Source organism: Mesoplodon mirus, assembly GCF_964341445.2.
Source record: "Mesoplodon mirus genome assembly, chromosome: X".
NCBI classification, from domain to species: domain Eukaryota; kingdom Metazoa; phylum Chordata; class Mammalia; order Artiodactyla; family Ziphiidae; genus Mesoplodon; species Mesoplodon mirus.
In genome coordinates this window covers 88,304,814-88,329,921 of record NC_138981.1, presented here as the reverse complement: position 1 = coordinate 88,329,921, position 25,108 = coordinate 88,304,814, and the positions used below count along the sequence as shown (strand labels likewise).

Below are 25,108 nucleotides of genomic sequence, written 5' to 3'. Positions count from 1 at the left end.
GTGAGAAGTTTTTAACAAAGATTTCGAAAATATGAAGAAGAACCACACAGAGAAGAATACAATAACTGAAATGAAACATACACTACACAGAATCAACAGTAAATGAAATGATGCAGAGGAATGGACGAGCAAGCTGGAAGATGGTGTAGAAGAAATAACTGAAGCAGAATAGAAGAAGGAAAAAAGAGAAAAAGAAATAGGGCAGTTTAAGAGACCTCTGGGACAACAGCAAGTGTACTAACATTTGCATTATAGGGGTCTGAGAAGGAGAAGAGAAAGAGAAAGAGAAAGGGGCAGAGAACATATGTGAAGACATGATAGCTGAAAACATCCCTAACCTGGGAAAGGAAAGAGATATCCAGGTTTAGTAAGCACAGAGAGTCCCAAACAGGGTCAAGCCAAAGGAGACCACACCAAGACACACTGGAGTTAGAATGGCAAAAATTAAAGATAAAGAGAGAATATTAAAAGCAGCAAGGGAAAAGCAACAATAAAGCCTTATGGGAGGGGAACTCCCATAAGGCTATCAGAGCAACTGGAATGAATCCAACTGGATCACGGTGTATGATCCTTTTTAATGTAGTGTTGGATTCGGTTTGCTAATATGTGGTTGAGGATTTTTGCATCTATATTCTTCACAGATATTGGCCTGTAATTATCTTTTTTGATAGTGTCTTTGTCTGCTTTTGGTAGCAAGGTGATGGTGGCTTCATAGAATGAATTTGGGACTGTTCCCTCCTCTTCAACCTTTTGGGAGAGTTTGAGAAGTATAGGTATAAATTCTATGTATGTTTGGTACAATTCACTGGTGAAGCTGTCTGGTACTGGACTTTTGTTTGCAGGGAGTTTTTGTTTTGTTTTAATTACAGATTCTATTTCACTTCTAGTGATGGGTCTGTTCAAATTATCTGTTCCTTCTTGACTCAAATTTGGCAGGCTGTATATTTCTAGAAACTTGTCCATTTCTTCTTGGTTGTCTAATTTTCTGGCATATAACTGTTCATAGTATTCTCTTATGTGTTTTGGTTTTTGTGAGTTTAATTTTTTGTATTTTTCTGGTATTAGTTGTTGCTTCTGTTTCATTTCTTATTTTGTTTATTTGGGCCCTTTCCCTTTTTTTCTTGGTGAGCCTGGCTAGAAGTTTGTCGATTTTGTTTGTCTTTTCAAAAATCTAGCCCTTGGTTTTATTGATCTTTTCTATTTTTACCTCTATTTTAATTATTTCCCTCTGATCTTTCCCAAAGAACTGACTTTGGGAATTTTTTCGTTCTTCTCTTTCGAATTCTTTTTCTCTTTTTGTTTATTTGAGATTTTTCTTGTTCCTTGAGGAAGGCCTGAATCACTTTGTACTTCCCTCTGAGAATTGCTTTTGCTGCATCACATAGATTTTGGAAGGTTGTGTTTTCATTGTCATTTGTCTTGAAGTATTTCCTGATTTCTTCTTTGATTTCATCACTGACCCACTGGTTTTTTGGTAGCATGTTGTTCAGTCTCCATGTATTCATTCTTTTCCCATTTTTCTTTCTGTGGTTGATTTCTAGTTTCATAACATTGTGGTAATAAAAGATGCTTGAAGTCACTTCTATCCTCTTAAAGGTGTTGAGGTTTGTTTTCTGTCCTAGTATGTGGCCTCTCCTAGAGAACGTGCCTTGCACGCTTGAAAAGAATGTGTATTCTGTTTATTTGGGGATGTAGTGTCCTGTAGGTAAAAATTAAGTCCAAGTGGTCTATTGTGTCATTTAGGGCCTCTGTTGCCATACTGATTTTCTGTCTGGAAGATGTGTCCATTGTTGTCAGTGAGGTGTTAAAGTCTCCTAGTATTAGAGTATTCCTGTTAATTTCTCCCTTTATGTCTGTAAGTATTTGTTGTATATATTTAGGTGCTCCTATATTGGGTGTATATATGCTAACAAGTGTAATATCCTCTTCTTTATTGATCCCTTTATCATTACATAATGTCCTTCTTTGTCTTTATGGACTTTGTTTTAAGTCTATTTTGTCTGATATGTGTATTGCTCACCCCGCTTTCTTGTTGTTTCGATTTGCATGAAATAGCTTTCCATCTCCTCACTTTCAATCTGTCTGTGTCTTGTGCCCTGAAGTGAGTCTCTTATAGGCAGCATATTGTAGGTTCTTGGTTTTTTTTTTTTTATCCATTCAGCCACTCTGTCTTTTGATGGGAGCATTTAGTCCACTGATATTTAAAGTAATTATTGATAAGTATGTACTTACTGCCATTTTAAACCCTGTTTTCCAGTTGACTTTGTAGTTCTCTATATCTTTCACTTTTGCCATTTTAATTATGCTACGTCTTGCTGTCACTCTATTTGGATTCTTCTTGTGTGGGACCCTCTGTGCTTCCTGTACCTGGATATCAGTTTTCTTCTTTAGGTTTGGGAAGTTTTCAGCCATAATTTCTTCAAATACATTTTCTATCCCCCTTTCTCTCTCCTCTTCTTCTGGTACCCCTATTATGCATATGACTGTGCCCATTATGCATATGATTATGCATATTACGCATGCTTTATATTATCCTATAGATCTCATATGTTTTCTTCACTTTAAAAAATTTGTCTTTCTGTCTGCTGTTCTCATTTGGTGATTTCCATTATTCTATCTTCCAGATCACTTATTTATTCTTCTGCTTTGGTTAGTCTGCTATTTATTGCTTTTAGTTTGTTTTTTATCTCAGCAATTGAATTGTCCAGTTTGATTGATTTCTCTTTATAGTTTCTATTTCCTTGTTGCAGTGATCTGCATTTCTATCAATAATCTTCCTTAATTTCTTTAGCCTTTGCCTTACCTCCTTTCTGAATCTGGGGTCTAGTAGACTGGTGAGGTCTCCTTCATTATTTATTCCTTCAGGGGATTTTTCTTGTTCTTGTTATTGGGAATAGTGTCTCTGTTTTTCATTCTACTTAACTTTCTTCGTCTCTGAATTTAGGACAGGAATGAATCTACTGTGTTCTTGAAGGGGTGTTTTTAGGTTGGAGGATCCCTCTGTAGACGGTATGAGTCCAATATTTTTGGTGCAAGGGCTGGTTTTGGTGTGGGTGCTTGCCACGTATTTCCTTAAAGAGTGCTGGCCCTTGTTCCCTTGATACGGTGTGTGCTTGAAGTTGTGTTGACCAGAGCCTGCACTGGTTCTTGGCTGGGGCCTCCTCTTTGCATTATGGCTGTCACAGCCCTGTTGGGGCTGGGGTCTGATTCCCAGCTGTTGGAGCAGAAGCCCTGAGGGTCAGGTTCAGTCAGGTTCCACTGCCCCTGAGCCCATGCCCTGATGCAAAGGAGGTGACCACTGAAGCTAATGAGGTCCGTGTGGTCACTGCAAACCTATGTGCCTCCAGTGCAGGCATCCATGGCTCTGCCCAGAAGCAGCCCATGGTTGCATCTCTTTCTCTGTTGTGTTCACCCCAGACCTAGTGCTGGGATGTGGTGTGCAGTAGGCTGGTGCTGGGGGCTGGAGCCCTGTGGCTGCAGGAATTGAGGTGGTTGTGCCACTGCCTGGAACCTGGGCTGCCTCTGTGTCAGAACTCTCCCAGGACCTGTCAGCTCCAGATCTGGCTCCAAGCTATGGTGTAGAGTGAGCGGGGCCAGTGTGCTCCCACCGTGAAAAGAACAACTGCATACTCCTGCCCAGCGCCCATCCAACCGAGATGCAGTGCCCAGCTGCTCTGCCTTTCCATGGCGCCATCTGGAGCACGTGCTGGCAAAGTCCACCATGGCCAGACCTGCCCCCACTGTGTGCACACTGATAATGGGCACTGTGGCAGGACCTGCCCCCACTATGTGCAGGCTGACAATGGGATCCTTGGTTTTGCCCAGACCATACCCCAGGCCCTGTGGTCTGTCTCCACACATCTAGATCAGGTCCTCTCCCTGGACCAGTCTACCTAAGATTCAATGCTCAGCTGCTGTGTGCATCTGTGGCCCCACCACCTTGTGTGTGCTTTGGATTGGGAAGTGCAGCAAGGCAGCAGCCGCCAGTGCCTGTCTCTCTCTGCCCTGATTGTTAGCAAGCCAGCATGCATGCACTCCTTGTGAGTAGAATTTAGGCTTTTCCAGCCCCTCCATCAATCCCAGCGGCTTTTCCAGCAGGCAAGGGGGCTCCCCGGGGCAAGGGTCTGCCTATGTGTACCTTGTCTCCTTTACAGATCTCTCCCAGCGGTGCCAGGACCGTCCTCATGCCTTTAAAATTTTTTCCTGTCCTTCCTGGATATGTAGAGATATTCCTTGCAGCTTTGGTTGTGTCGGAGATCTTCTGCCAGTTTCCAGTTGGTTTTCTGTGAGAACTGCCTCACATATAGGGGTATTTTTAATGTGTTTGTAGGGAGAGGTGAGCTCCACATACTTCTACTGCACCATCTTGATACTCCTCCCTATTTGGGAGACTTTGAATTGCATCAACGTGTCCCATATAAAAACAGATACACTAGACTAAATTAGAATTTCAGAATCCAGTGATAGTTACCTATTGCAAGTGCCTCTCAGTTTTTAGAGAGCCCATGATATGCCAGGTTTTTCCAGATTTTGTGGGGGAAAAAAGGTAGAGCATCATGTACATTTTAGATGATCTTTGGACCCAAACAGGCTACATGAATTAGATAATTAAAACATCATCTGGTGATGTGATGAAAATGCAGAGTTCATTGATATGACTTAGTCCTCAAAGCCTGCTTCTATCCTAAAGAAAGCTGGCAAATGTCACTCATTTACATCATATGGGAACATATCCACCAGCAGTAGATGGCAGTGTGATATCGTAACAAGAAAACAATGTGGCTGTTTACGTAAAAACACATATCACAATACTTTCAAAGACTATAGTTAGAATTATTTGAGGGGTGTGGCAAAAAAGTAGTTACAGTGAGTGGATAATAAGAGCCAAGCTAGGACCACTTCAATTCTCCCTGTCTAATAATTTTTAAAGCCTTGAAACACACTTATTTAATTTTTAAATGGTCTTCACCCGGAAGGGATTTTCAAACTGTACCAGAGAATCATACTATCACAAATGACATAGTTTATGAGCAAAAACCGTGAAAGGGATCCCTGCCTTCTCGACCCTTATCATCCTTTGGCCTCAAAAGAAGTTTTCACTGTGGATGTAATTTTTTGTTTCCTCGCTGTGGTAGTCCCCAAGAATGAGCTCATCACTTAGAGCTGTTAAAATTTACACTGTGCTGGGGGAAGGGAGCACACTGAGTAATCTGACAGGGAGCACTATCTACAATTGTTTCTCTTCTTTCCCATTGCTTGACACTGACAGTAAAGTCACTTCTAGTTAATTAACGAGCTTCTTAAAGGAACAAAGAAAAACATGTTTCGATTACCATTTCTATAAAAGTACAGCAATATCTGATAAGTTCTCTTGGATAATGTTACCATATTAAGTCAATTTTACTTTGTGAAAGTAAATTCACTTAGGACCTCTACTTGAGTTGTACATATTTGTGTTTGAACCAAAAGCATTTGAGTATTTGTGTTTAATTTAGCAGCATCACAAATGTCTGCTATTCTCCTTTCCCATTTCTCTGTGTTAAACAAAGCCACTAGCACTGACCTCCAAAACGTCCACCCCAAAACAGAAATATAAAAGAAGTAAAAGTTGTTCCCAGTAAACCTTGCCAAACAACATTCAAGAAGAATAGCTTATCAGCCTGCCTCACCTAAACAGACACAGCACCTGATACGTGCAGTGCCTAAGCTGCCTAGCTCACATAAGCTGTGTTCATATAGGGCTTTATCCAAAGCCTTAGCGTCCCTTCCCCAATGTATCTTAGATATAGCTGACAGGCACCCACTGGTGTAACTAAATATACTTTAATCCTTAAATAACTGCTGGTAATCATCGCAGGGCAAGAATAAATGATACGACCATTAGTTCTGACAGGAGAATATCTAACCCTTTGCAAGAAAGTTATAATTAGAACTCCTGGGTTTGCCTTTTGGTGAAAGAAGTTGACCTCAATCACCATTAGTGGATTCGTCCATTACAGAAGCTACAGTTGGGACAGACATCAGGTCATGATGGCAGATTCCATCCAGTGATTGTATACAGATGCTTCCTAAATCCATCTTGAGTTTTCATAACAGGCTCTATTGTAAACACGTGGCTCCATTTTCATACCCTGCATTTACATATGTCCCATAAATAATTTTCCAAAATTATCTAAGTAACACCAATGTGCCCAAACAGAGTCACTCCAAAAAATCACTACTTCCTTCAATACGCTTACAACTACAGTCTGTTATCTTTACTAGTATATTCAAATTTAACCATGGTGCAAAATTTGGTCTGTTGTATATTCTTCAGGTTATTTATGTAGCCATGCCACATTCCAGGGTGCCAGCAAAATAATGGCACGGCTTGTATAGCATTAAGTTTGCCTAAGCCAGCAAACGGGCAAGATCACATCAAACCTCTTTTAGATATACACACAGATCTTCAGTTTTCCACACAAATCAGCAAAAGAGGTGTTGGTAAAACTGCAATTAAAAAAAACCGAAAATTCTATTGTATATTCTCCTTTCCCTTTCTCTGTCCTTTCTAGGAAGATGCAAACAAAATATAAGTGCAGTAATATCTAATTCAGATTATGCTTACTTTTAACTTTTGGAATTCTGTAAAGAGCCATAAAGTCTGCAATATTTATCTTTAGAGTGTTTAAAAATAAAAGAAGGAAACGTTTTCAACTAACGTCTAGCATTTTATGCCACCTTTTATATACATATATACTTCACTTATTAAGGATAAGTTTATATTTATACCTTAAAATGAATCCAAGGGCCTTAACTGGCTTCAGCTACGATTAGTTCTAATTACTGGTAGTACTGGAAATTATTTAAATGGCACTTTAAAGAGGTCCTCTATGATCTCATCTTTTCAGTAACTGTGGATGCCTTTCCGCTTAGTCTGAATAAGGTAGAATGAATTATTCTTAATTTTCTTTGGAGACTCTTGTGGGTGATCGAAACACAAAGTCTGGAGCCAGAGTGCCTGGGAGTAAACCCTGGTTTGGAACCTATAGGTTCAGTTACCACTTAGGCAAGTGACTTAACACATCTGTGCTTCCACTTTCTCATCTGTGAAAACTCGAATAATAATCATAGTACCTAGTTGATAGAATTGCCACTATTAAAGGAGTTGACGTTTTAACGTGCCTGACACGTAGTAATCATTATATACATTGTTTTCAAATTAACAGCTAAAATTCACGTATTGAGTTTGCTTTAATTTCTCTTAGACTTGCATGAAATTATGCCAACAAATCTTACCTGTACCCACCGCTTAGGTTTTTGAAGTAGTCCCTAAAACATGGCAATGTTTATGGATTCAGGGAGGACCTAGTCCATTGCTATGTGTTAATTTATGTGTTAAATCTCACGTGTTATTAGGGAAAAAAATTAGCACACGAACGAAGCACATTAGCACATTAAAAAGGGGTTGGGGCAGGTGAAGCCAGCTTGTGTTCTGAGGAAGAACGTCCGGAGGCACCACCATCAACGGGAAGCCCAGGAATGTGGGCAATCTCAGATCTCCAGCTCTCGTGAAGAGAACGGCCTCCTGAAACACGCAGCCGGGAGAACCCTACTGTCACTATGCTACACTCAGGAGGCTGACCCAGCTTTTGAGCACCGTGGGCTCCTATGGCTATGTTCACGCAGATGCGGCCATCAAGTGGCAGGCCCAGACAGTTATGTGGCAGGCCCAGACCTACTGGCCATGTCAGCACCATGAGCCCTTAAACCCTGAGCTCGTGTAGTCTCTCTGGACCTATTGCCACTATGATCATGTGGTGGATCCAGCTTTTCAAGTCGCTAGAGCATGGCAGACTCCTAAACCCTGCCCATCATGTGGATTCATCCTGTCATGTGGCCCTCAGGAGCTAGTGGCATGTGGAAGCCTCAGCCCTCCAAGTCACAAAGGTGACCTGCTTCTGAGAGTCGTATGGATGCTATGGTCCGTCACATATCCCCCTTGGTCACACATCAGGCTCAGCCATCTCTAATCTCGTGAAGATCGCTGCCTACCAGAATCTTCAGATCCCTGAGTCAACAGGGATGTGGCCCCTACCATCACATGGCAGGCAAAGCACCTGCTGTCATGTGAACACCGCACCTACCCTTCGGCTGTTGGTCGTGTATATTCTACGGTCATGGGACATGCTGTGGTCTCCTGAGGCTCAGTTCTCTCGGTCACAGTTCACGATTGAGGGCACCTGAATCCTGAGGTCACATGCATCCTTCTACTCTGTGGTCTCTGCCAGCCAAGCCCCTGGAAGTCAGGTAGGGCCCCACAGCGGCGCGTTACGTTCTCCATAGTGTTCTCCATAGTGGCTGTATAATTTTACATTCTAAGATTCTTAGAACTATTCTTAGTTCTATTCTTAGCCACTATGGAGAACTATGGGGCCCTGGAGGAAGGGAGGGGAAGGTAGCCCTGCAGCATGGGTTTGAAATGCTGGCCCCTGTGGCACTGGAGAAGGGAATCTGGGTAGTCTGGGTGGGAGCTCTCCACGGGAAGGAGAGGAAGGTTGGGAGGGAAAGAATATTAAAGTGAAGGTATTGAGAGAGATTAGGAGACAGTGCCTTTCACACAGTAAGATGACAGATGCTCAGTGCTCAACAGGGAAGTGGACCAAAAACCCTTAAAATCAGAAGCAGAGGTGTGCAAATGGGGCTGCTGGTTGGGCCAGAACACACTGATCTCTGTTTTTGGTATTAGCGTTTTAGCTCAAAGGAAGCATTGCAACCTTGAACTATCAACCACCTCTTCTCTATTTTTGGTTTTGGACAGGGCCATCAGAGAATGTTTCCCAAAGTTGTTATGCCTGGTAAGTGCCTACGAAAATCATTGTCTCTTACTAATGTCGGTGACCTCTGCACCTGCCCTCAAGCCCTTTGGTTCTTGCCTAGAGTACATGTTGGCATCAGACCCTCAACCATTTGGGGGCACATGGACTCCTGAAAATGACATGGATATACTTTCTGGAAAAATACCCATAAATACACACACACACACACAAATTGCATATAACATTAGAGACATCCAAGACCTCATGATGAAGACATCCACTGTAAGCTTTCCCATGGAATTTCCAGTGCCCTTTCACACCTGACCTCTGACCCTCACCCTCCTTGACCAAAATTTTTTCCCGTCATCAAGGGCCACTCCCCTGGTCTCCACTCCTGTTTTCCTCTTCCTTTCTCCAGGATGGCCAGGAGTTACCCTCACCAATTATCATTGACATTGACACTCCCTACATAATAAAGCCCTGCAAGGTGATGAAGAGGATCAAACAACATTTGGTGAGTTGCAGGAGAGCCACAGATCCCTTATCAGCCACACAATCTCAAATGCCTTTTGATTCCAGGAATGCTATATAGGCTCTGTGACACTGAAGAGTCTAGTCCTGCAATTCCTGCAGCAGTAAGTACCCTTGGGAATCTGAGCAAGGGGAGGAGGGCTAGGAGAGTTGAGGAGACCTAAGCACAGGTCTGCTCATCGGAGTTCTCAAGTCTCATTTGAGGTCCAGACCACAGAGATCGACTGTCCTCATTACTCTCCCTCAGGTATTACTTGATCCATGAGTGTGGAGACCGACAGCATATCCATTGTGCTTATCTCGAGGAGGCCTGCTTCTCCCTGACCATTCCCTTCCTCCCCGAGGACCCAGCCCCGTGAGTTTCACAGGCCAGACTCTGCTCCTGGGTCGTGTGGCTACCCAGCAGACACAGGCCTGCTCCTGCATATACCCACCACCCACTGTTGCTCTTTGTCTCCTAGAAGCAGCTTGTGCAAGTACTTCAAGGACAGCAGGAATATAAAGAAGCTCAAGGACCCCCATGAGTGTGCGATGGGAAGACTGGGTGGGAAAGGGCAGTGAAGGGGTCAATCATAGGGCCCAGGGCATGGCAGCCCCTGACCTTTGTTCGCTTCCCCTCTCTTCACAGACCTACGGGTCCAGCTGCTGAAGCACACAAAACGTGTCATTGTGCACACCCTCTGTGTGTTGCCCAAGACTCAGCATGACTTCAGCTCCTTCGGGTGGACATGTGGTTCCAGACGGTGTGCACCTGCGTCCTCCCTCGGGAGGGCCCAGGAAGCCGCGGGTGGGTAGGAGGTGGAGGTGGTGACTGGGTGCCTGGGCTCTTCCCTTTCAGGAGATGATGCTCTGTTTCTCCGTCAGCGGGGTGTTCAAGAAAGGTGAGTGTGTGTAGACCCCCACCCCTGATGTCTCATTGCTGCCTCCCCCTGGCCAGGCTCACGTACAGAACCACCCAGCTTCCCTGACCCCTTCCCTTCCCTTCCATTTACTTCCCTTTCTTTCCTTCACCTCCCCTCCCCTCCCTTCCCCTTCCTCCTGTGTTCTCTAGCCCTCAGTCTTCCCACAGACACCCCAGGTCTGAGGTGTGTCCACGCCTGTCTGCCCTGCACACCCTGGGTGTTGGGGACACAGGCTGTGGAGTTTGGTGGCTCTCATTCCAGATCCTTGCTCTTAGAACTTGGGCCATTGCTTAACCTCTCAGTTTCCTCATTTGCACAATGCGGTAGTAGTATCCACCTCTTGGGCGGCTGTGAAAAATGCATCCCGTGAACTTGTGTAGTGGTTGTCAGGGGCCCTGTCACTGGGCGCAGACTGCTCCTATAGTTGCCCTCCCCAATCCCGACACCCTGGAACCGTGAACAGCTGCCCTCTCAGCATGAGTGTCCAGTCACACCCTGACTGGGCAACACCATGTGAGCGTGTAGAGCACGTGCGGCTCTAAGGGGTACTGTTGTTTGTTTGCTGTTGAAGTGGAAGGAAGTTCTCAGGGCTGTGTGCGTGCCTTCACCCGGACCTTCATCACTACCCCTGCCAGCTACTGCAGGTGAGAGCCCTTTAGTGGGCGGGGATGCACATCCCCGCCTGGGCTCAGGGGCATGGGAATGTGGTGGTGCAGACCTTAGGTTTACTCGGTACTGTGGAAAGCCAGCAGGGAGATCCCAGGAGCAGTCTAGCCTAGTGGTTAAGAAGAGCATGGGCTCTGAAATCGGCCTGTGGGTTCTCTCCTTGACACAACACTCACTCACTGTGTGATCTTGGTCAAGTCACATGACCTCTGTGTGACTCAGTGTCTTCTTCCGAGAATGGGGATCAGAGCATCCAGCCCTTGGGCTGTGGTAAAGGGTAAATGTGAAATTGCCCGTGGGTTGGGGATAAACCTATTAATCGAGTGAAGGTGATAGACAGTCTCTCCAAAGGTGGGCTCTGTGGGGAGGGGCAGAGGTACTAGTTATGGAACCTGGGAGACAGACACAGCAGGGGTATGGAAGGAATCTAGTTGCTGAGTGGCAGTGGGAGCAGGATCGTTGTTTGGAGTGTGGGGTGGTCCATCTGTCCAGTTGTCTGAGTGCCCGTTTATCCTCCAGTCTATGCATTGTGAAAGACGAACTGTTTGTGAGGGACGCCAGCCCCAGTGAGACTCAGAGTGCGTTCTCCATCCCAATGCCTACACCCTCCTCCCTCTCCCAGGAGCAGCAGGAGATGGTGCAGGCTTTCTCCACCCTGTCTGGGATGAAACTCGAGTGGTCTCAGAAGTGAGTGCTGGGTGTGTATGGGAATGAGGTTGGGTTGGAACGGTAGGGGAGTGAATCATGGAAACTCGAAAGCAATTTGGAAAAATAGCTTTTTGAATATTTTGCTTCCAAAAATAAAAGTGAACCCATGAGAAAGGTATCATACTAGTATATGTGTAAAGGGTTTTCAAGATAGTATAATGCTCAGTGATATTATCTTGTATATGGAAAATCCAGGACAATCCACACGCACACCAACCAACCAACAAAAAAACAAAACACCCTACTACAACTGATAACCAAGTTCACCAAAGTTACAGGATACAAGACCGATATACAAAACTTATTTGTATTTCCATGTACTTGCAATGAACAACCGAAAATGAAATTAAGAAAGCAAGCCCAGCTACCATGGCATCAAAATAGTACAACGCTTTGAAACAAATGTAACAAAAGAAGTGCAAATCTCATATTCCAGAGTCTGTAAAACGCTGTTGAAAAAAATAAAGCAGACCTAAGTAAATGGAAAGACACTCCATTTTCATGGGTTGGAAGGCAATATTATTATGATGGCAGTACTACCCAGAGCAAACTAGGTTCAATGCAGTCCCTATCAGACTCCTTCTTTGCAACAGTTGACAAGGTTATCCTAAACTTCATATGGAAATGCACCAAAACAATCTCGAAAGAGAAGAACAAAGTTAGAAGACTCACACGTCCCAATTTCAAAACTTGCTACAAAGCCACAGTAATAAAGACTACGTGGTACTGGCCTGTGGACAGTGTATGAATCAGTGGAATAGAACTGAGAGTCCGCAGATAAACCCTCACATTTATGGTCAACTGATTATCAACCAGACAGAGTGCTGAAAAAATCTGATGGGAAAATAATATTGTTTTCAAAAAATGGTGCTGGGACAAGTGGGTATCCGTGTGCAAACCAAAGAATTTTGACCCCTGACTCACACACCATGTACGAACCTAGCCTGAAAATGGATCAAAGATCTAAAAGTAAGAGCTAAGACTATAAAAATCTGGGAAGGAAACATAGGTGTAAGTCTTCGCGAATTAGGCAATCATTTCTTACATATGACACCAAAAGCACAAGCGACCAAAGAAAAAAAGTAGATAAATTGTTGACTTCGTCAAAATTCAAACCTCTTGAGCATCAAAGCACAGTATCAAAAAGGTGACAAGCCCACCAACAGAATGGGAGAAAATATTTGCATATCACATATCCGGCAAGAATATGTGAAGAACCCTTGCAACTCAACAATAAAAAGGCAAACACCCCAATGTTTTTAAACTGGGGGAAGGCTCTGAATGGACATTTCTCCAAAGAAGACATATAAATGGCCAGGAAGGAAATGAGAAACTTCTCAACATCGTTAGTCATCAAGGAAATGCAAATTGAAACCACAGTGAGTTACCAGGTCACACCCACTAAGATGGCTTTAATTAGTGAAAGGAATGATAACAAGTGTTGGTGAGGATGTGGAGACATTGGAATTCTCATGTGTTATGATGGGAATATAAAAGGGAGCAGTGGTTTGGGAAAACATTTTGGTACTTCCCCAAAATGTTAAACACGGAGTTACCATAAGACCCAGTAATCCCACTCCTAAGTATCCTACCAGGAGAAATGAAAACATGTGTACACTCTAAAACTTGTTCAGGAACGTTCATAGCAGCATTATTGATAATAGACGAAAAGTGGAAACAACCCAAATGTCCTGTAGCTGATGAATGGATGAATAAATCTTGGTACATTCCATATAGTAGAATATTATTCAGTCATAAAAAAGAATACTGTTCTGATACACATCATGACATGGATGAACCTTGAAAACATGATGCTAAGTGAAAGAAGCCAGTCACAAAAAGTCAAATATTGTATGAAATGTCCAGAATCGGCAAATCCACAGGGACCAAAAGCAGATTAGTGGTTGCCAGGGTCTGGGGGACGGGGAGGAATACGGAGTGATCACTAATGGTTAAGGAGCTTCTTTTTGAGGTGGTAAAAGTACTCTGGAATTAGATAGTTGTGGTGGTTGCACAATCATGTGAATGTACGAAAAAGCACTGATTTGTATACTTTAAAGTGGTGTGTGCACTATATCTCAATAGAAGATGGTTGGAGACGTGTACTTTAGAATTTTTCATTTGTTATTTTCTTGAACATCTTTCTTAATCAGTATATATTGAATTCCCTTGTTCTTTTGCCCAGCTCTACTTTTCTGTTTTGAATTCTAGTGGGCATGAATGCTAGTGATAGATGGTTCGCATTTCACTGGGTCTTTCTTCGTCATTACACATAGTGTTCATACTGGTACATGTGTCTCAGCAAGAAAGTGGCATAGATTTAGTGGTGGCATTGCATGGTCAGCGTGACTGTACTGTCATACTAATGGAGATCACGACTGCAGGTGCCTTCAGGACAACGAATGGAACTGCACCAGAGCTGGTCAGGTCTGCAGTATGCTCAAGGTGAGGTCTGGGAATCAAGTGGGGTAAAGATGAACATTTCTGGGCCTTCAGGGAGGCCAAGAAGGTGGAGGTCAGTGTCCTGGGAATGGAACTTGGGGAGCGGGCTCTTCTGACATTCCGACTCCTTCTCTCCAGACCGAGGACAAGATCCCAGAGGAGGCCTTCAAAGAAATCCCCTAAAAGGAGCCCTTGGATGTCATCCTTGTCTTCATCCACATCATCTTTTATCTCCAGCCTCAGGTCACGTCCATGCCTAGGGTTGGAGGCCTCGCTGACCAAGAATCCAAAGTTACGTTGTAGGCCAGGTAACATAGCCACTTGAAGGGTCGGCTGTTCTGTGTCTTTTCCCCACTCACGATTGCTGTTTGGTTTCATAATAAAGAGTGCTGTTGCAAGCTGTATATCGTGTGTCCTCCATTGCTCTTCCCTTCCCCAATCACGAGCCAGTAGGTCCAAGCCTGAACGTCCCTGCCTTCCTCCCCGAGGACGAGGCAACTTCTAACCCAAACAAGTGGGGTTTTTATACAATTTTTTTCCATTTATAAAACATGAAGATTCTGCACAAAAATGGGATAGCAATGGGATTTAAAGTGCATGCGTCAAAACTCCTTTATGTCCCAGCTAGATGGGTTTACATATATCATGCATCAAGTAGGGAAATTTAAAAATACATTTAGACAATTGTAAATGGAAACACAGCATACCAAAACTTGTGTGACAGAGCAAAAGCAATGATCAGAGGAAAATCTATTAGTCGTTAAGTAAACGCAAATCAAAGACACAATAGGATGCCACTTCACACCTACTACATTGCCTGTAGCTTTTTTTTTTAAGAAACATAACAAGAAGAGCTTTGGTGAGGATGTGGAGAAATTGGAACTTCTGTACATTGTTGGTGGGGATAAAAATGGTTTCGCTGCTGTGGAGAACAGTTTGTTGGTTCCTCACAAAATTAAACACAGAAGTACCATATGACCCAGCTACTGCACTCCTAGCTGTATACCCAAGAGAAATGAAAGAGGTGCCAAAACAAATTATTGTACGTGAATGCACACAGCAGCATTACTCATTATATTCAAAAGGTTGAAACAACCCATCTGTCCATCAAGGCATGAGTGGGTAAACAAATGGTAGTATATACACACCTTGGGATACGTATTTTTGCAAAGATTGAAATCCTTGTCATACGTGCTCGCAGAAGTTGTCCTATTTCATCAGTGGTCAGATAGTGACTTGACAGAGATTTCCTGAAGGGCCTGGAGCCAAAAAGGAAAGGAAAACAATATTGTCTAGTCTTTGCAGATTGGCTTCTGATCTGGGACACTCCACCAATGCTTAGCCAGGCTGCCTCCAACTCTGACTTAGCCTTCACCTCCAGCTTTTGAGGAGCCCAAAGGTCAGCCACATGTGCAAGCTTGGCTTCCTGTCAGACCTTTGCTGAGCCTGTGTCCTACCCTGTACATATGCATTGCACTCTGGAATCTCTGCTATGCCCTTCAAAACTCTTATTCCCCGAAGAATTTTCCTCATCACCCTCACCCTTCCCAGGCTTCGGGGGCTCTCTGCTGCTTGCCTTATCTTCTTTCCCTTGCCCCAGGCAGCTATGGGTACGATACGTTTTTAGATGTTTTTGAGAGACACAACCAAGAAAGCCACTCCATGCCTGGGAGGGGCCGTGGGAAACAAAACTCATCCTCTGTGTCATACCCTCAGGGGTCCTCCATAGAGGGCAGAAGGCACAATCACAGTTTTGGGGGAGAACAAGATCCATATTATGACCCCTGGGACCAGCAAGAAGCACCGTGAATGTGGCTGCCAGTCTCATGGGAGAAGCAAGAGGGAAGAGATATGGGAACATATGTATATATATAACTGATTCACTTTGTTATAAAGCAGAAACTAACACACCATTGTAAAGCAAGCAATTATACTCCATTAAAGATATTTTTTTAAAAAGGAAACAGATTGGGTTTAAGTGGTAGGTTGCAAAATGCAAGACAGAATTTTCCTGACACCGCATGATACAATGTGAAAAAAAAAACTCAGGAAATAAAACTGTATATTACAGTATGGTTCCTCAGAAGAAGATATTAATGAATGCTTATGTTTTGTTGTTGATGTTTTTCTTGCGCTACGTGAGCCTTTCACTGTTGTGGCCTCTCCCATTGTGGAGCACAGGCTCCAGACGCGCAGGCTCAGTGTCCATGGCTCAGGGGCCCTGCCGATCCGCAGCATGTGGGATCTTCCCGGGCTGAGGCACGAAGCCATGTCCCCCGCATCAGCAGGCGGAATCTCAACCACTGCGCCAACAGGGAAGCCCTATTTTTTTTTATGTGTAATAATTAACATTAAGAAGTCAAGCCAAAGGAACGCGTGACAGTGTCAACTATGTTTATAAATGTGTGATTGAAATGCACAATAGTTATTCATTCAGATCTATGCTTTGCTTGTATAAAAGGATGTTTGTGTCTGGGTCAGCATCTTCCCAGGTGCTTAGGGTGAAGCACTATACCTGTTGCCTCCTTACGCAGCATAACAAGGACAATTTATCATTGATAAGCAGATGTGAGTATCTCCTCGCTGATTAATAAGCTGCAACACTTTACATGACTCACCCAACTTTTCCTGATGCCTGGTTCCTTACATGTAAAAAACAGGGGTTAGGAATAACCGCCAGCTTAATTAACATATAGAACACGTACCACTCTCCCTAAAGGTTCCCAGTTAATCTCCTCTTCTTCCTCTGGTCCCACGCAAACTTTGATCTGCTTTCCATTTCCATATATTAGCTTTTCCTTCTCTAGAATTTCGTATAAATGGAATCACACGTCCTGTACTCCTTTGTGTCTGGCTTCTTGAACTTAGCTTTTTTTTTTCTTGAGATCCACCCGTGTTCTTGCCTTTTTATTGCTGGGTAATATACCATTGTATTGATTTGTTTACCTTTCATGTTGTTTTAATGAAGTTTCAGGAGGAAGTGAAAGTCCACCCTTGTGTTCAGTCAGCCATCTTCCTGGTCAGTGTTCTCTTCTTATACAATGGATATAATTTCAACCTTTACCACTCCTTTATCTCTCTAGGGAAATACTCTCTTTAGGTCTTTTCCAGGCTTTTCTCTTTTTCCTTTTCCCTCAGTGCCAATCACTCCATGTGTTGTGTTTGCTCTGTCCCTTCCACGCTTACCCTGGGTTGTGACCGTCTCCTGAAGAGAAGACTTCACTGTCGAGTCAGCCCTGGGCTCCTGGGTGCTTGGCTTTAACCCATACCTGGCTCTGGGCTCGTCAGTGGTTTAGCCTTCCTCCCTGACCCTACCACTGGTGGCCCCTGCCTTACCACTGTGCTTTCTCATTCCCTCCCTCCCTCGCTCCCTCCCTTCCTTCTTTCCTTCCTTGAAGGAGAGCATTCTCCGTTTATTACATGGGAATTCTTATTTCATACTTTCGAGCACAGTTATGTATTTATTATGATTGGAATATTCTATGTATTCAATATTGGAATATTATTATTCCAAAACCACAATTATAAGGTTTTTAAACTAAATATTGTAAAATACTTGCACTCTCATCATTTAAATTGTTTAGGCACTTCTCAACCTTGTTTACACACTAGAGTCACTTGGGAAGATCGAAAAAATCACTAGCGCCAGCCTACACCCACAACAATTAAAACAGACTTGGGAGCAGACCCAAGCAATCACATTTTTAAAACTCTTCATGTGATTGCAGTGTGCAACCAAGGTTGAAAACCACTATGTTAAAAGGCATCAGCTTTGGGGTTATGCTTGGCAGAAGACCTTAGGAATGCCTGCCACCTCACTTTGCTGACTTTCCACTCGGTGCTCTTTTTGGGGACCTAGTGATTCCATTAGCTTACAGTGGGGATTGGGAAACTATGGCCCACGAGCCTGTTTCTGTATGATCTGCAAGCTAAGAATGTTTTACATATTCGAATGGTTAAAAAAATCCAAAGAAGAATCATATTTCCCGGCATGTGAAAATTATTTGAAATTCACATGTCCCTGTCCGTATATAAAGTTTTATTGGAAGAGATACATGCTGTGTCAGTGGCAGCTTTTGCTCTACAATGCAGATCTGAATAGCACCATCGTAAACTGCAAGGCCTGCAAAGCCTCATATATTTGTCATCTGGCCCTTCCAGGAAAAGTTTTTTGAGCTCTGGCTTAGAGCAATTGTCCTTAAAGCAAATGCACAGTAATAGCGGTAAATGGCTGACGGTCCCTTTGGCTAAGCCTGGGAAGAAGATTTACTGCAGTAACTTGCGACTTCACTGTAGGGTCCTTCCTCAGTAGTCCACTCATTCATCGTGTTCTGGGTCAAGTGTGGGAATTGAGTAAGGGACTACCATTTGCCATCATGATAGCTCAAGTCACCAGATCTAGCGCTTGATTTATTAATTTTAATATTCTTATATTTTATTATAAATAAATATTTATATTTTATTTATTTTTACACTGATCAAATGCAACTTTGGAATATGTTCAGATATTTCAAGATCCAAGGGATCTGTTGATCAATTAGCCACCTTCAAAGATTGCTGTAGGTCAAACCAATGTGACTACCCTTCCAGCCTTGCTGCTTATTAAGGTAAACAGCACTCACCTTGAGGCAGGAGGTTAAGTGCTCCTACTGGGCCTGCAACTCCACGACCACAACATCCCCACTGAAATGAGGGGATCTCCCATCTCCTCTGTGGCCTACACAAGTCAGCCACTTGAGAACACTTCGAAGATGAAGACACCCTCCGCACTAATGTGTTTCTCAGTGCTGTGGGGAAAGGAGCCTCCTCTGAGTCCCTAACAACATCTGTTTGGTGCATGGACACATTGACTTCAAAGGCATTTCATTCAAGTGACCACAGGCGACAACTCCTGCAACTGTTTCACCATTGTGTGCCATGGGACACCAATATTTCATCCTCTAATGTCAGTTGGATCCTTACTGTCTTCATATGCACCTAAGCCAAATAACTTTTCTCAGATTCCCACTTCCTCCAGGGCTCTTGGCTTGAACCAATTTTGGTGTCAAGGACTCTATCAATCAAAGTTCCCACTTGCCTATGCCAGCTATTCATTCTAATAGCTATTTCATAAAAATAAGATGTTGTTAATAAAATATATTACATAGCTGACAAAAACTCTGTGAGAGCCAGAAAAGCCAGCTTGGATGCTATGCAGCCAGGGGAAGTCCACTCACGCTTTGGGACTGCTATAGCTGAAACACCACTGCTGCCTGTGTGCTAACTGACATGTATGCATTCCAGGCACTCTGCTGTGACTGCTCCATAAGAACCAGAGACACCTCCCATCATACACAGCTTACCAAGTCACTGAGACATACGTGGCTCCCACGTCATTCATTTACACCTCCAATTCTCAGGATGGTGCATATGCTTGATACAACCGAGATCCCATTTGGAATCCAAGCTGTAAGGGGTTCTGCTTAATGTGTACACACACACGCACACACACACACACACACAGACACTGGTTTCATGTCTTTAGCTTTTTGTTCACTAAAGAACAGGAAAGCATATGAGTGTTCAGGTATGTCTGAAGAGTTGCCAATGGAATCCGATTCATCGTTGATTTTATAGAACGTTATAATTTTTGCTTCTGTAAATGGTATATTCAAAATGGAAACGGGACATTGTACTTGTCACAATTATTTTGTGTATATTTGTCTTATACTCAACAAACTTATTAATCTCTATCATTAATCTTAATTTCCTTAGCCTCTCTTGAATTTGCATGAAGGTAACTGTGTTATCTTGACAGCTTTATTTTCCCTTGTACACATTTATTAATTCACATGTGTATAGATGCATATATACATTCCGGCTCACTGTACTGCCTAGTAGATGTAGTGTGATGCTTAAACAAAATGGTCATGTAAGTCATCTTTGTCTCTCTTCTGATTTTAAAGGGAATGCTTCCAACATTTCGCTATTACGTATGATGTTTGATGCAGTTTACTCTTTTTAAAATAATTGTTGTCAGTCTAAAGAAACATCTTTCAATTTATGAATTGCTGAGAATTCCTGTTATTGTCAGTTTTACTGCTGATTGGGTGTTTCAATTTTTCTAGGCCTTTGTTTACTGAATATTTTTTGATAATCCTCCTTTCCTCCTTCCTTTATTTCACTAATGGGCTAAATTATCTTCACAGATCTCCTAATGTTAAACCAACGTGGCATGCTTGGGGTTAAACACGACTTTGTCATCCTGTGTTTCCTGTCTTGGCCGTGGCAGGATTTAGCTTGCTATTAATTTATGTATACTTTTTGCATTTGTGTAACTATCTGAGATTGGCTAATAATTTTGCCTTCTCGTGTATACTTTGTCAAGAATACTTTTAATAATATTAAGATTTTCTCTTTCTTTAGCATGGAAAATCGTGTTTTTCTCTGGGATTTATTTGTTTTCTCTAAAGTTTAAATTTATCAGCATATCTTTTCCATAACACTGTTGTATCTTTTGAATCTTTGCTGAAACTGAAAGTGTGACAGCTTTTCTCATTTCAGAGTGGCTTCTCCGTGCCTTATCTCTAATTTTCTTGACCCTTGTTGCCAGATGTATCCTTATTTTCTTATCTCTCTAAAGTGCTTGCAGCTAGCATTTTGTTGTTGTTGTTGAACTCTGTCATATCTCCTATCAGTTCCGTTAATTTCTGTTCTTATTTTTATTATTTTTCCTTGACAAGAGTGGAAAGACATGAGATTAATTTTTATAAAGTAAATGGTCCATGAACAGGCTTTTCAGCTAACACCAGGTTTTATTTTCTAATTTTTATGTTTGAATATAATGAACACTCATATATCCAATCCATTCATCTGTTTGGAGGAGCCCCAAAGCTTTGCAATGCTGCCACTGCCACGACGTCTATTCAGTTCCACTCTTGGCACATCAGATGATTAAGGAAGAGGGAACTGGAGCACTGAAGTAATAGGATCTCTACTATAAGTACAGCTGACCCTGGAAAAACAGGGTTTGAACTGCGTGGGTCTGCTTATATGTACATTCTTTTTCAACAAATATATAAAACAATACACGTGTAGAACATCGTGTACAAGACAGGTATTGAAGTGGATAGCCTATCCTTACACAGGCAGAAGGTGAGGGATATTTAACAAAAAATTAATGACGTGTTTGTTTTCTTACTCTTTTACAACTTTGCTTTCAAATAATTACATACCCATTCAGTACGTCTCTCTGTCTCTCTGTCTCTCTCTGTCTCTGTCTCTCTCATAAATGGAGAAACTACGCATCAGCCTATCATCACCACAGGTATGTGCTTTTTTTAGTATAACAATGTTTCCATGCTGTATTATGAATATGACTGTGATACTGTATGCCATAAAAGTTTTATAATGATTCATTCATTAGCGTATGGCCTAGGCTACCATGAAGCAACGGTATCCATCACCTAGACAACCATAAAGCAATCATATTGCTGCTTCTTCGTTATCAATGCACTAATCCCTATACCTCTAAAAAATATGAATTTTTTTTCACACTATCTTTCTACTTTTGGTGTCTAGCATTAGTAGTACATATAACATGTACCATGTTTTGTATCATATGAGACAGTATTGATGTTGCTACTGACGGACAGACGATTCATTTTGTAAGCAGATGATGCAAACTTTCGGTATCAATAAATACAGTACAGTACTGTAAATATACTTTCTCTTCCTTATGATGTTCTTTATAACACTTTCTTTCCTCTGGCTTACTTCGTTGCAAGAATACACTGTGTAACACATATAACACACAAAATATGTGTTAATCCACTGTTTATGTTATCGGGAAGGCTTCCAGTCAAGAGTAGGCTATTAGTAGTTATGTTTTCGGGGGACTCAAAAGTTATCTGCAGAGTTTTGACTGTGCAGGGGGTCGGCGTCCCCAACTCCCGCATTGTTCAGGGGTCAAGAATATATATGTATTTCATTTAAGAGAATAGCATACAATATAGAAAAGAGTATGTAAACAACCTGGACTTTGAAAACATACCTGTCTGGATTCAAATCCTGCTCTGTCCCTTACTGCCCATGTGACTTTACACAAGTACTCAATCTCTCTGCATTTCAGTTGCATCATGCAGCAGTCAGTGGTCCTGTTTGCCAAGTGTTTCCATTTCTCCCCTGTTCCAGGCCCGTGGCAGAACTGCACTTCTTGCTTTATCCCCTTTGTTTGGGCAGGGCCATAAATGTGACTAGTTCTGGCTAGTGGGTTTGAGTGATATGTGAAATAATTCTGGGCCACAGCATATGGTTGTTGGTGTGAGACCTCCCTCCAGGCCCAGGGCCCTCTTTCCCTCAGGCACTACAATCAACAACTTTCTACATGGTGGCTGCTCTGTCGGGTTCAGTCTCCACGTCATTCCAGTAAGAAGAGATCAGATCTCTGACATCCACCATCCTGTGATGGACGTGCACCTGCCATGGACATGTAGTGGGAGTGAGGAATAAGCCAGTGAGATTTGGAGATTGTCTATGACCACAGCATAGCTCAGCCTCTCCTGACTCACGTATCTCATCTGCCAACTGAAATAACACCCTCTCAGGATTTTTCTGAGGGTGAAATGACTTAACTTACCTGACGAGGTTATCACAGTGCTTGACATATTATAGGGACTCAAAACATGGCAGCTTTAATTATTACATAATAATAAAAGTGTTTTGGAAAAGTGTGGGATATTTGTATAAAATGAGAGGTATGGTGTCTGCTCGTCCTGACAGGTAAGTTGTACTTTGTTTTCCAGAGGGGGGCACTATATTTGTTGCTATAGGTAAGACTGCTTAATGATTTGCACTTATGCACTTCTCTTTGCCACCATGCTATCAGACATATGTTTAGAAATTGAAATTACCTCTGAAGACTAAAAAGTGAATAGATTTAAGCAGGAGAAAGTCTGGCTGATGTGTTATGATAAAATGCATTTCAGAGCAATAAGTAATTTCTTAAAGAGAAGAAGAAGAGATTATAATAATTATAAACATACATTCTCTTGCTCCTAGTAAGCAAAGGCACAAGGTCTTAAAGTGGTAGGAGATTTAGTGTGGACAGATCTTCACAGAATATTTTCTGGAACACTCGTTCTTAAGATGCTCTGTGGAAAAATGTATCATCCCCGCATAAGTTAGGGAAACTATCCCTCCCTTTGACATTCATATTGCATATTACCATATTATCTAAAAAACATCCTACGGTATGGAAATTCATTTATCTGTAGTCCTGTATGTTCCACACATCTCTGAAGTAGAGTACAATTTCGCTGTTTTTTTTGTGGCCCTAGTGTTTTGCAAAACAAGCTTGGAAATGCTGAAGTGAGAGAAAACTAAAGTGGATTATTTAAGCATCATGTAATATAAATTATCACAAGTGACAATATCCTTGAACCATGTATCAAGAAGTATTTCTCCCCCATAAATGTAAACACAATTTTCCTATCTGCTCACCTTGACTCATTCAACACCACTTTCATGACAGACCAGGGCCCTGATGCTGAGAGATGACATCCAAGTCCATGAACCCCAGCCACCCCGTCCACAGCCGCCCCACCCACCCTGGCCAGGCGATCCTCCTTCTCCACTTCACTCTCTACCAGAAGCTGCTCCCGTAAGTCCAGGTTCAGGTCGCACACACCCACAGGCTTTCTCTGCCAGCTGTACAACAGTTAGGCCGTAGCCAGAAGCACCCTCCCGCCCCCACCTCCATCCAACACTATCTCTCAGGCCCTCAGCTCTTTGCTGGACCTTGGTCTGATGTTGCTTGGATGCCTCTTAAAGCCCAGATCCCTGAGTAAACTTCTAGTACCGGCGGGGCACCTCCTACCCGAGTACCACCCACCGTGGCAGGATATTAAAGTTGGTGGAAAGGTTGTGATCTGAGCCAGAATCTCCTCAAAGTGCCCCCTCAGCCAGAGCGACCACCACAGGTCTAAAGGTCTTCTGCACCTATGGGTCTGACTCTTCTGGAGGTTAAGCCGAGCTGCAGTTCAATAGACCCTCCCCACTCTTAAAGGGCAGCCCATCCTGCACGACCATAGGTGATCACATGACGTCGGAGACCACCTGAACTACCGAACTGAGGAGCCCTCAATCTTCACGTGACTGAGGGGCCTGAGTCTCACGTGACCACATGCTGGCACATGACCATAAGATCCACTTGACCAACAGTGGTCCAGAAGCTTCAGAGCTCACATGAGTGGAAGAACCTTGGGTGCCACGTGTGGTAGGAGCCACACTGTTGCCCATACATGGATCTACAGTGTTTAGTAGCCCACAACCTTCACGTGATGGAGATTGCTGAACGTGACATGTACCATGCTGGGAAGGGTACCAGACCATAGCATCCACATAACCCTAAGCAGTAGATCACATCAAGGGCTGAGGCTACCACATGCTGTAGCTAGTCAGGATCACATGAGAGAAGGAGCCACGTGACATGCAGGGTTTCGGAGTCCACCATGCTCTAGTGACTTGAAGGGCTGGATCTACCACAGGGCCATGGCGGCAATAGAGCCAAAGGGACCACATGCCCTTTGGGTTTAAGAGCCCAGGGTTCTGACCAGACAAGAAGGGCTTGGCCTGTCAGGTAACTATTGTCCACAGGATGGCAGCATCTACATGACCCGCACCCTTAGCAACCCACACAGCTCATGTGCCTGGGAGGGCTGAGTCAGTTTTCTGACAGTAGGGTCCAATGACAGTAGGTTTCTACTTGATCTGCAAGTTTCAGGGGAACATTACCTTTGGGAGAACAGGAGATCTGAGATTGCCCACATTCCTTATCTCCTCTGTGATGTTGGTGCCTCCGAGTAACCTTTTAAGCACACAAGCTTGGGCTTTACCTACACCCACCCCTCTCTAATGTGTTAATTTCATGTGCTTTTTTTCCCCCCATAGCACATGAAATTTAACACATTAACAAATTAACACATAACGATGAAATAAGTCTTCCCCAAAACCACAGTCCTCGGCATGCTGTAGAAACTACTGTTAAGAGCCTAAGCAGTGGGTACAGGTAAGCGCTGTTGA

General features: G+C 43.1%; 1 protein-coding gene across 1 annotated transcript in view; it reads left to right on the top strand.

Moving 5' to 3' along the window:
- The window catches only part of LOC309796255 (nuclear RNA export factor 2-like), a gene marked incomplete at its 5' end in the record, with an annotated part of 52,952 nt that extends 38,592 nt beyond the window's left edge, over positions 1-14,360 (top strand). Inside the window, 7 exon segments of the mRNA XM_082609299.1 lie at positions 9,958-10,047; positions 10,050-10,072; positions 10,168-10,210; positions 10,803-10,875; positions 11,417-11,584; positions 13,990-14,050; positions 14,186-14,360. Of these exon segments, the coding sequence (XP_082465425.1) occupies positions 9,958-10,047; positions 10,050-10,072; positions 10,168-10,210; positions 10,803-10,875; positions 11,417-11,584; positions 13,990-14,050; positions 14,186-14,230 (503 nt within the window). The 3' untranslated portion in view covers positions 14,231-14,360.
- Between the last annotated feature and the right edge of the window lie 10,748 nt (positions 14,361-25,108).